General features: G+C 44.5%; 1 protein-coding gene across 1 annotated transcript; it reads right to left on the bottom strand.

The window, feature by feature from the left end:
* Window positions 1-6,369: 6,369 nt before the first annotated feature.
* MTRES1 (mitochondrial transcription rescue factor 1) lies at window positions 6,370-11,453 on the bottom strand. Its single transcript, XM_067293910.1, has 4 exons — window positions 11,387-11,453; window positions 8,888-9,326; window positions 7,964-8,036; window positions 6,370-6,830 (listed from the first exon to the last, which is right to left on the bottom strand). The coding sequence occupies exons 2-4, from the start codon at window positions 9,316-9,318 to the stop codon at window positions 6,654-6,656; spliced, it is 681 nt and encodes a 226-aa protein (XP_067150011.1). The 5' UTR covers window positions 9,319-9,326; window positions 11,387-11,453; the 3' UTR covers window positions 6,370-6,653.
* Between the last annotated feature and the right edge of the window lie 209 nt (window positions 11,454-11,662).

Here is an 11,662-nt window from a genome sequence, read left to right on the forward strand (position 1 = left end):
CGTGGAATATAATATGAAGGTTTTATTGATAATATTTTTATTTAGTTTTTGTTTCACTGATTAAATGAATGTGCAACGGCTGAAAAATTCAGAATGCCTTAAGCTTGCCTGTAATGAGGATGTGGCATGAATTGACAGGTGCTTTTACTTACCATGCACATTTCAGGTGATTGCACTTAAAATCTATGGGAAAACAAGTGGGACAGGTTCAAGCCTGTTTATTTTTGTTTGTTTTTCTGAGTAAATCAAAGAAACTCCCATCACTGTCATTGACACAATTTCTTTACCTCCTTGGTTTGCCTTTTTGATTTTTTTTCCAGTGTTATTGCTACTCAACTGGAGCCAATGTAATTATGTTTCTCCTCATGAAGAGTCTGAAAAAAATGCTTTAAATATGCTTTAAGTTGTTTCAAATGCAAAGCTGAAATCATGTTTTTCTTCCCTTTCTTAATTCTCCCTGAGGATCATAGAAATCCTCATCTTTATGTCTTCATTCTTTCCTACCGAATTTCTTGTCATAGTAAATATGAAGATAAATTTCTAATTTTCACAGTGCTTTTGAACCCCTCATTTTTACCCCATCCATTATAAAAGCCATTCATAGAAACTTCTCACCAGTAGTGATAGTCTTAATTTCTTACAAAATAAATTATTTTAATAGTAAAATACTTATAAGTATCTTTGTCACAGCTCATGTAAATCCTATTTTGAGAAGTCAGTGAGTAGAGAATTCATCTCTTCTCTCCTGCTGCAGAAGGCTGGCTCAAGGTGGCTATCCTGAATTTGCCAGTTCCAGTGCTGGAAGCAAATAACTCATAACAAAACCAAAGTCCTACTGTATTCAGAACGTTTTCTTTTCCACCTCATCTCATTGGCAGGAGATTAGCCCCTACATGTGATGTTTTTATCCAGCATGTTCCTTTTCATTTTTGTCATTTTCTAGGTCCTGTCTTTTCTAGTTACTGGTCATAGGAAGAAGATCCTGTGACAGGACCGACCACCTACTTATTCTCTTTCCTGATGTGTTTTGAGATGCAGCTGTGGTCCCCACTGAGCATTTTGCTTTCATAAACAACAGTTCTGAAGACAACGTTGGGTCTTACAGGGAGGGAAGAGCTGCAAGAGAAGTGAAATATTACATCTTCTTTTCCCATTCCTCCCCCTTCTCCCCCCCCCCCCACAAAGACAAATGTGAATAGAACAAACCTGGTTTCTTTTAACTAGGTTTTTGTTATTTATTTTCTTTTAAAAAATCTAACGTGACTTCCCAGTTAAAAAATTGACAAAATCCCCTTTTGTCCAGTCACCCCAAAACTGATATTAATAGATGAAAAGAAAACAAACTGTGATTGCCAAAAGCTGGGGGAAAACCAGTTGATTAATATCTTCCCCACACACACAAATGTCGAATAATCCTTCCCCATTTCTTTCACAATTTTCATTATGACAAAACAACTGTTTTTCTGTTGTTTCCAGAGGTACTGTGTAGTTCTGTATGTTACTGCTGTGGTGACTAAACTCCCTTCTCTGGAAGGCAAAATGCTCCTTTACTGCTTACACTTTCAGGAATGTATCACTCCAGTTAACTCCTAGGGTAGTGTGTTGGCAAGCTCTACAAACGTTTCCCAGGGAATGAAAATCCCAAGGTACCTGTCAGCAGCAGGAAATAGTCACTCGGTAAGGTCCCATCCTACATTTGAGATTTGATCCTGTGTGTGAAATCTAGGCGTATGTTTTTATGTCATGCAATGCTGTCCCTGTTCTCTCTGTCTGCCTCTCTGGCTCTGTCTGCCTCTCTCCGTCCTTGTCCCAAAATTTTTAAGACTCAGTTTCTCCTTAAAGTGCTTGCCTATATGTGCATTGAATGCCCAAGTGCTGCAAACTGAATAGTTTTTTAGCTTCAGCAGTACTCAGATTTGTATTGCTGCCCCTGCCACGCACAGGCAAACACATTTTTCCCACCCCTGTCCTGGTGCGTGTTGTTGTAGGCTGTCGGTTACGCTTGGCCTGCACAGACTGTTGAGCACTCTGTAATTTGGTAGGAGCTGAAGAAGGTATGCTGTCCTGCTGACATTTCTGTCATTATAAACAAACCAAAAAAAAGAAAAAATGGGGACACTTGGTGCTACTCTGTTCTAGGGAAAAAGGGATTGTGTATTCTTCAAGAGGGGTGAGAGGTGGAGGAATAAAATACCTCTCTGTGTTGACCTCTGGACGGCAGAACTCCGAACCCGTTCAGTGGTGTAGGCAGGCGTCTGCTTTAGGACAAATGCAGAAACAGGCGGACGATGTTCTTGGATTCAGGAAGAGCGTGGCTAGAGTGCACGTGCTGCCTGGCCGCAGCTGAGAAGAGCCCCAGCATGACGTCCTGTGTGGCTGTTCAGTTAACAACGTCCCCTGGACTTGGGAGGTCTGGGAGAAGCTTGCTTTTTGTGAGAACTGGTGTCACAAGTGGACAGGAATTACTAATAGGCCAAGGAAAGGAACTCATTCTTTATTCGTGCACTCCATCCTTCCTCGCTAATCGTAGCATCAGCACCAGTGTTAATCAGGAAGCTATTCCAGTATTAGAAAATGTCTGAGTAATGATGTGGGCAAAACAGTGTAGTTGTCTGGAGCAGTTCAACTGGCAGGCATGTATTTCTGAAACGATACAATCAATTTTAGTTGACCAAACTGCCTCTTTTGCCAGACCTTAGGCCTAGTCTTTTGTGAGGAGTTGATAGGACCATCGTGTGTCCTGCTCTGTAATGCAGGCTGGCCTCCGTGCAGCAGGTACTGCAACATGTACCATTGCTCCTGCAGTGAGTTAAATGTGCAACATAAGGCTGGCTTCACCTGATTAATGCAGATTTGGCTTTGGACAGCACAGTCATCTGGGCATCAGCCAATGAACTTGTCAGTTATTTCTCAAGCAACCCAAACTTCCCTATATGACACCCTCAACAGTATCACTGAGAGGAAGCCCTTTCAAATGCTTCCTCTGCCATCCGGGCTAGGGATAGCAGATGCATATGTCCTGGAGCAGGAAAGCCACTCCAGCAGTCTCAGCACGCAGCAGTGCCGATCCCTTACGGAAACCCGCCTTGCCCTCCGTAGCCTGGAACTTGGAGCAGGGAGAACAGCATACCTGTGTCTCCCAGCCGCTGCGCGCTCGGTGGCACTAGCGACTCTGTATCTGAGCAGTGACAGCCTCTCTATGGTGGGAAGCAATGGATCAATAGAATTTTTGTTCGACTACTTCATATAATGCTGCCACATTTTCTGACCAAAGGCTCGAACGTGGTAGCAGATGGACTCCATCATCATTCATGGCTAATGAAGGGTAGATATGTGTTTGATTACCAGGTAAGTTTATGTTTTACCTGTGAGCCTACCTCATATAAAAGTCCCCCTTGAAGGTCAAGCAAAAGTGTGGCTGTAACGTGCCTGTTCCTGCATGTCCCAGGACTCGCACACGGTTCCTGGAGCTGCTCCAGTGCACACAGGTCAGTCGTTACCCCAGCCTTGGCCTTCCTCAGTTCACGGGCCAAATGTTTAAGGCTCTAGAAACCAGAGCCACCTGCTCAACAGCGTGAGGCCCTATTAAAGCAGCATGATCAATAGTAGAGAGCCTTACCCAGGACAGAGCAATGTGGCCGTATGCAAGAGTGGCTCGCCTTTCTGCTGCCAGTCTTCTCCTGAGAGCATCCTGCCTGTGCTCGTCGGTCTTCCTTTTTTTCCTGAAGTGAACTGATGCAGGTGTCCCTTCAACCATTTGAATCCTTAATCTGCAGAGGGTATTCTCACCTACCAGCATAAAATTCCTTAGGAAGTTTTCCTTTCTTTTCCCTTACTGTGCTGATCTCACTGGTGGATCAACAATTAAAACCTATGGCAGCCTGCTCCCACCTGCGCCTTTCAGTGAAGAGTTGTTTTTGGTGGCTGTTATCACTAGCAGAGAGCTAGGTCTTTATAGGAAGTGCTTGCCTACTTCACTTCCTAATAAGCTTTTCTGTAATAAGCTCAGATTTAAGTTTTTGGCCTAATGGTGCATTTGTATTCTGGCCAAGAATACCAAGAAATGACCCTGCCTGTGCTCTTTCCTATGTCAACTGCTTTCAGGGATGAGTTTTCCCCACCCCTCCTGGGTGTCAGGCAGGTGTTTGTTGTTGTCGTTCTTACCTTATCCAGATCAGACCCTTTCAGAAGCTTAATGTCTTCAAATCTCTACCTTGGTTGTCCTGAAGCATTCCTGAGGTTTACAAGTGTGGGGCTATGCTGGCACTGTAAGCTGTAATGTGTACGGTTACTACTGCTGGAGAGCACCTGCACTGTGACGGTACCTACTGATAAACACTTGACAGGTAAGGAATGGTTATTTACCAGCAACTAGAGCTCACTGATGATACATTACTCGTGACACATCTTTCTACTTATTTCCCTCAGCATTCCTGGAGATTAATGGAGTAATTTAGAATAGCAACAGTGAGCAGAATTGGGGACCACAGGCTGCACCTCATCTATTTATTTCCATAGCACTTGGTGCACGCACCAACAAATACAGCTGAGACAGAAATGTTCTCCAGAGCCTGGGTGCATATAGGCCTGCAATGAATGAACCAAGTTCCCTCTGAGGCCTGGAGTGCTGAATAAGACCACTTCCTTTCACTTCTGCAATTTGAGGATCACCAAAATCCCCTAGGAAAGGTGTCCAGGATCATGTCCTCTTAAGAACAAATTTGTTAAAAGGTCACCATGCCTCTAGAACATTACCTAGGTGTATGGGAAAGTGCGGAAGAATGTCAAGGAGATGATAGGCGATGGAAGCTAGCCAGACCGTTCCGTGGGAAAAGGAGCATCAACAGGACATGTTGACCCATAGCCATGTAGCTGGGCCTATGCCAGTGTGGTGTGCACCTGGGCTTTGACTCGAGATTAGCGATGAGCTCAATGTGCCCACTGCGCATGTGTGTAGTACACACAACCCACGTATAGTGCCCCCCCGGTGTTCCTCGCCATGGACCGACGCTCAGCGGTGCCAGGGACTCTCCTGCTCCTTTATTGCCTCGATCGGGAAATCGCTGGGGAACCCCCGCTCAGACGCAGAGGTAATAAACGCTCAGCATTGACCTTAGTGTGCCTTGTGTTTGTGTATCTGTTCCTGCCGGGAGTCCAGGCGTCGCCCCCGCCGGACCCTTACACTAGGCATCTATCTGCATCTCTTAAACACCTTCGTAATCTTCCAAAAAAAAATCACAAAATGTAACAGCACAGATTGTAGCTATGTCTGAAGAAAGTTAGAAATCATTTTAAATAACGCAGTCAGCAGCAGCACTTTGGAGGCAATGAGCAGCAGCAGGTATAGCTTGGTTGAAGACAGCCATAGTGTAGCTATTGGTAGTTTAAACCAATGGTTCCCATTAATTCTTCGCTGAGTACCATTGCTTCCTCTCCTGTCAAGGACATTTCTGCAGTGAAAGTCCAGTCGTTATATGACCAGAGCTTTTATGTGTACCTGATTGATAGTTCAGTGCTTCACCAGAGTGTCAGGTTTACTTTACGAGCAGTAATTTCTTGCCTAGTTCCCCGCTCACTTAGATTTGAGGAACGTGCAAGAACAAGTGGTCTGGAGCATGCTGCTGCTGCCTCTTCCGGGCTGTCTTCTTCCCTCTGGGCTTTTCAGGCCAGGTAGAGAACAGCCCATGGACTGGATAAACAGTTGCTACCTGCTCCTACTGGCCAGCTTTCCTCTATACACACATCTTTGTGCGCTGTTTAAACACACATGAACAGAATAAAAATGCTGTATAACCACAGTTCATCCCCAAAAGTTTTTTGTGTTGGCAGAAGCATATGTTCAATACTACAAGTGTGGGTGATTAATCCCGAGATGCCTGTTCTTGTAGTAATACAGACATGAGCTTTTTATGGCAGTATTTCCTGACCTTTGCCCAGATCTCTATAGCCACCGAACATAAGTATTAAATATTCTCTTAAATGCCACACTGAAATGAGTATATGACAGAAACTGAGATTTGATTTTGTTCAGTAACAGTAAAAAAAAAGCAATACTACACACTTGTCCTCACTGATGTGCCTGCTCTATGACAGGAGAGAGCATCTCTGCCTTCATTCTCTGTCACTGTTTCCCACTTGGAAATGCACAGCTGCAACCAGTATCTTTTTGTATTTTTGTTACAGCAGCAGTGTATATAAACTCACAGTTGGTATTGTTAACCAAGATCAAATCAATAATTAAAAGAAAAAGTAATTTTACATAATCATAATTTTACATAATTATTTTATGAGTCTAGAGATAAAGCTAAGAAATTTATCCTACTTGTTATGATGCCAACTTTAATGTTAATTAACAAAATCAGACAGCAATTAAACCGTGATCAAATTAGTCTTTATTCATTCATTATATATAACTTCTGTATGGAGAAACTGCCTGGAAATGTAAAAGCTGGGTCTTGTCTCCTGCAATGCCATGAAACAGAACTAACAGCAAAAAGTGACAGACTTAGCACAGGAATATTGATGCACACAGCAGAGGGAAATTACATTCTAGCACAAACCCTTAAAAAGGGTACTGTAATTCTGTTCAACCAAAATTCATATTTAACAACAAATGATATGGTTTTCTACAAAACGTCACATGCAAACTCCTGTTACTTAAGCACATCCTGTTTAGGCACTTTTAAGTTTTTCCAACGCCTCAAAATTACTTTGTATTTTTCACTTTCAGTCTTGTTAGATACTTTTTTTAAGACAACACGCATAACTACAGCAGTTCCTGTTTCTTTGTCTTCACCTACTATAAGATCCAGCGTGTCACCAATTTTCACCTGGAAATAGAGAGAGAAGATGAACGATCATAAATATTTTCTGGGGAAAGCAAATTCCCACAGTTTTCGTGCAATTTTAATTTTGCTCCTTTCTTTCCATTTATTATTCTTATCTCACAGGACAGGAGGAAGGAAGGCTCTGCTAGTCCTGTTATGGATCCTCCAGCTATGACTTTCTAAGAAAGCCCAGGCACTAAGCAATAAAATGTCTCGTCATGACCCTCCCTGCCAAGGTCTCTACCCTTCCTCTCTAACAACCAATACCTAGCTCTGTGAAAAAGGTGTAATGTAGTAATTTTTAATTATGATAGATAGTACTGACTGATGTTTCCTACTAACCTCTTTTGTATCAGCACAGACATAAAACAGCAAAATTCAAAATTCTCCCTCCTTGCTTAAAAACAGTTTAAAGTATTTTAAAGAACAGAGTACCAGTCAACTATTTATGCTCCTTTCAAAGTTCACAAAAGACAGCACTACACCTCTCAAAAACTAGCCCTAGCTTTAAGTGATCAGGAATTAAAACTCCTCTTCCTGCTGCCATCTGACCACAGTAACTGCCCCCTAGGATCACCCTCGCACGGAGGGTGTGTAGGACTGTGTTTGTCGCCCTTCTGGGAAGCTCTGCTGAGAAGCAGCATGAGCAGCTGGGTCTCTTACCCTCTGACTCATCTTCTAAATACTTTCTTTCCTGCTCTATTACAGATCCAATAACCTTTCCTGAGCAAGCCCAGTTTCCCTTTCTATCATGAAACATTCTTTTTCTTTAATCATGTGCCTGCTCCACCAGTATCTTTTGTAGATTTAACGATTTCTGCTCCATCAACCGCAACTATAATTTCCTTCAGCAACTAATAAAGTTCTGTCCTTGCTGCCATCTGCCTTCTCTCCACTTTCAACCTTAGTTTTTACTCTCTAATACTGCATGTCTCCTATCTTAGGGATAGTGTCTTACCCAGGGAACTACTGTCACTCACACACACAGCTGGATGTGGTCTTAGCAATGCTAGTCACCTTTGAAGAGCAATTTAGTGGCTAGCTCTTCTGACCCAAGTAAAAGGAGTGAGAAGAGATCACGCCTTAGCTATTTTCTTGCACTGCATTAGAAGTATTAAAATTTCAAAAAGTCTTACAGTTCTACTTTTCTTCCATAGTTTTTCTCCATTCAGCCTGAGTTCATTATTGTAGAATGCATCTTCTACTTTACTGAAGGAAAACAAGGTTTTATTGCATTTACAGTGTGCAGCAAAACAAGTGAATTTGTTTCTTTACAGATACACAAGAATACTGTTCATGTGCAAGACACAATTCCCCAAGTCTGATTTGCGCATAAAGGATACATTTATTTTAGGACAGGACAGACCTGAATTGGAAGTAAAATCTTTCACAGGTATTAAATGAAACAATTTACTATAGTCCCTCTATGCCACAGGTGCAAGCAATAAAAAGCTGTTTCTAGAGACTTGTCTCCTAAATATCTAACAGATGATGTCCCCTTTCCTGCACCAGTCAGTGTAATCATTTTTGAGGGATCAGGTTGTACTAATCTTCTGTTACTGTGTTGTAATATAAAGTTTCTGTAGGTTGCATTAGATTATACATTGTGATATATTTGTAGAGTGCACATATATCTGGTTGAGCTGGTATGTTAAGTTTATACTTACTTTCACCTATTTCTACAACCATTTAATAGCACATTATTTTATTCCTTCACTCTCAGACGAGATTTTTTTTGTACTACTTGCTACAGTATTTTGTGTTTTTTCATTTTAAATAAATAGTAATTGATAGAAAATGTCTCTACAGCAATCTTAGAAATACCACAGACAGTGATGTTAGTTGAAAGACAGGAAACAGGAAGCTTCAGGTAGAGAAGGTGAAACAAACATAAACATCCCATACATGCAACTCCTCAAACTATTTTTATGTAGTCAAAAAAGCTACCCCCAGAACACAAGTACTGAGTTATTCCAGCAATAAAAAAGGTATCAAAACCCAGCTTTTAGCTACATGACACTTTTCTCATCCGCAGGTTAACATGTTTCTTCCATACTTACTTTCTTGCAATGTCTAGACCAGCTTTCATGATTACATCGTATCGAAGAGACTGCACTACTTTTTCAAGATCCTTATAATCTTTTACTATGTTGGGGTCATCGTCAAATTCATCTTCTAAATCACTTTCCTCTTCCTCTTCATCCTCTTCTTCTTCCTCTTCTTGTAATGTTCGTTTATTCCTTCTAGAGCTTTTGTTACTTTTGTTCCGCAGAGAAAGTACTGAGATATACTCTGGAGAAAGTCTTAATGCACAGAGTTTTACTGGGGAAATGCTGAAATATCTTATGTAGTTTACTGTGCATGCTTGACAGATACAGTATATGCTTCTCCTCCAAGAAGGGTACAGTTTATAAGAGGGGAATTTCTCCCACAGTCCAAAACAGACATTTAGTTTTCTAAAAGCAGTGATGGGGAGTCTGAAGCCAGTCATAGCATACCCTGAAATAAACAAAGATTCAGATGTAAAAAAGAGCAACTGCTTCGAGTATTGGTAGCATTTCTCAAGGTACAGCATAACAGTGACTATAAAAGGGTCATTACCTAGTTCCCCAAACAGCAATACATTGTCTAAAAGCACACGGCTATACAGGTATTGTGATGTGCATTTCTCATACATTGCCCACCCTTACAAATAGCTAAATCATCAGATGGAAGGTGAACACGAGAAACCTAAATGGAATACTTCATTCATAATTCCTTTCCTGTTGTTTACTATTAACGGTCCAAACATATTTGTGGTATTTTCCTCCCTATGCTTGAAATACAGTACGTAAAGGGAAGGGAAAGGGCTAACTATTGGAAGCCAACTCTTTCATAAAGCGCAAAAGGAGACCTACCTTTATTATGACTCATTCTCAATAAAAGCAACTTGCTCAATATTGCAAGCGAGTAAAACCAGAAAAGTCAAAAGTTTCTGAACTCCAGTCTTGAACACCCCTGGATGGCAAAAAGCTGCAAACTGTTCCCCCGTGTTTCTCCTAAAGGGGGATTAGCATCATTGTAGAGTTTGGGAGAAATATCCCTGCTCTCTATCCTGCAACAGGACTGACACCAGCAACAAGTCTCATGCGCAAGTTCCTCAGTACTATATTCCTTTCTGAACAGTGGGAGTGCACCATGGGAGAAGTGGGTGGGAACACAAAAAAGTCATCTTTCAAGCCTCTTAGAAACACAATTTGATTTACAATCCCTCCGAGGCAGGATGAGGACTGACCTTTATTATGGCCTGGTATATGTGGAAACACCTGTTTATTTTGTGAGACTGAAGTCTATTTTAGTACACCCAAGTGAACTCTATTGAAGTCTGAACAAGGTGGGTTTTTTGTGCATGTGTGTGTGTATCTATGGCTGGGAAAAAGCCCTGATCAGTGAGGGCAATATTGGACAAGGAAAAATAATCGCAGCCCCCATGGCTTTTCTTTTTTTTAAAACAGATGATCAACTATAGTTTAAAATTTAGGATAGTACAATCCTCACTGAATACTTGTGCCTTTTCTCAGTTTAGGAACAAACTTCTGAAACGGTTGAGTATGTTAGTAATTATTTTTTTTACCAGTACTTTATCTTAATTTGTTCTCTGTTGGTCAGTGGGGTACAACTGGCTGTTGAAATGACCTCTGTGAGAAAGGTCTCAGGTTTCAACATGCCCGAAAAAAACAAGGCTGGTTTCTTCCTATCACTAAACTGCAGTGTAGAACAGAGATTTACTCGCCACCCATACGCTCAGGACACAATGCTGAAAGGTGCTGAATTACAAAGTCTGAAAGCCCGCGCAAAGGCGTATTACCAAGTAAAAGTGAACTTTATATTAGTGCCGAGAAAGTTTTCAAGAAAGCGTACGGCCACCCCCACGGCGCTAGCCGCGGTATGCACGCAGGGGAAGAGAAGGGGGTTTTGTGCTATGGAAAATACACTAAACTAGCTCAAAACCAGAAAAGTGGGGGAGAGTATACTGTTTGTTCGAGCCAAAATAACTCAGATAGCAGAGACATGCTGGAAGATTCTTTTTATTACTTTATTCTCCACCTCCGCCCCCGCCCGGAGCCAGGCTCTGCAGCAAGCCCGGCCCGCGGGGCTCCTCGCCGGCCGTTACCGGCCGCGAGGCTCAGAGCGGCCGCTACCCCGCGGGCGAGGCAGCGCCAACGACCGCCGCGGCCCTGCCTCAGCGCGGGGGACGGGCCGCCGCGGGGGCCAAACTTCCTCGGGCCGCGGCGCGGCGCGGGTTGGAAAACGCGACCGCGACGGGCCCCGGGCCATCGCCACCGCCCCGAGGCGAGTCGGCCGCGACGAAACCCGCCGCCGCCGCCGCGGGTGTCGGGCCGGCCCCCGCAGCGTCCCCGGCCAGGCGGCCCCCGCGACCTTGGAGCCGCGGCGCCGCCCGCCGCTCCGCCGCCGCCCGGCCCGGCCCCGCCGCGCCGCCGCCCGGCCCGCGCCCCCCCGCCTGGCCGCCGCGCCGCGGGAAGGCTGCGGGGCCGCCGGTCCGGCCGAGGCGCGGTTACCTGCCGCCACCAGGCGCCTCAGGCCCGAGCCGCCGCTGCCGTCCCCGCGCCGGCGCTCGCAGGCCGGAGGCGGAGCCGCTTCAGCCGCGGCGCGGCGCCCCCTGCCGGGCCCGGAGCCCGGCGGCCCGGCTGCGGGGGAGGGCGGGCTCCCGCGGCCCGGGCCGCCCGGGGGCGCCTCCGCCCGCCCGCCCGCGGCCGGGGGCCTCGCCGCGCCCGCCTCGGCGCCGGGCAGCGCGGCGCCAGCAGCCGCCCTGGCCCCGGGCGCTCGCCCGCCCC

Source organism: Apteryx mantelli, chromosome 3, assembly GCF_036417845.1.
Source record: "Apteryx mantelli isolate bAptMan1 chromosome 3, bAptMan1.hap1, whole genome shotgun sequence".
NCBI lineage: Eukaryota > Metazoa > Chordata > Aves > Apterygiformes > Apterygidae > Apteryx > Apteryx mantelli.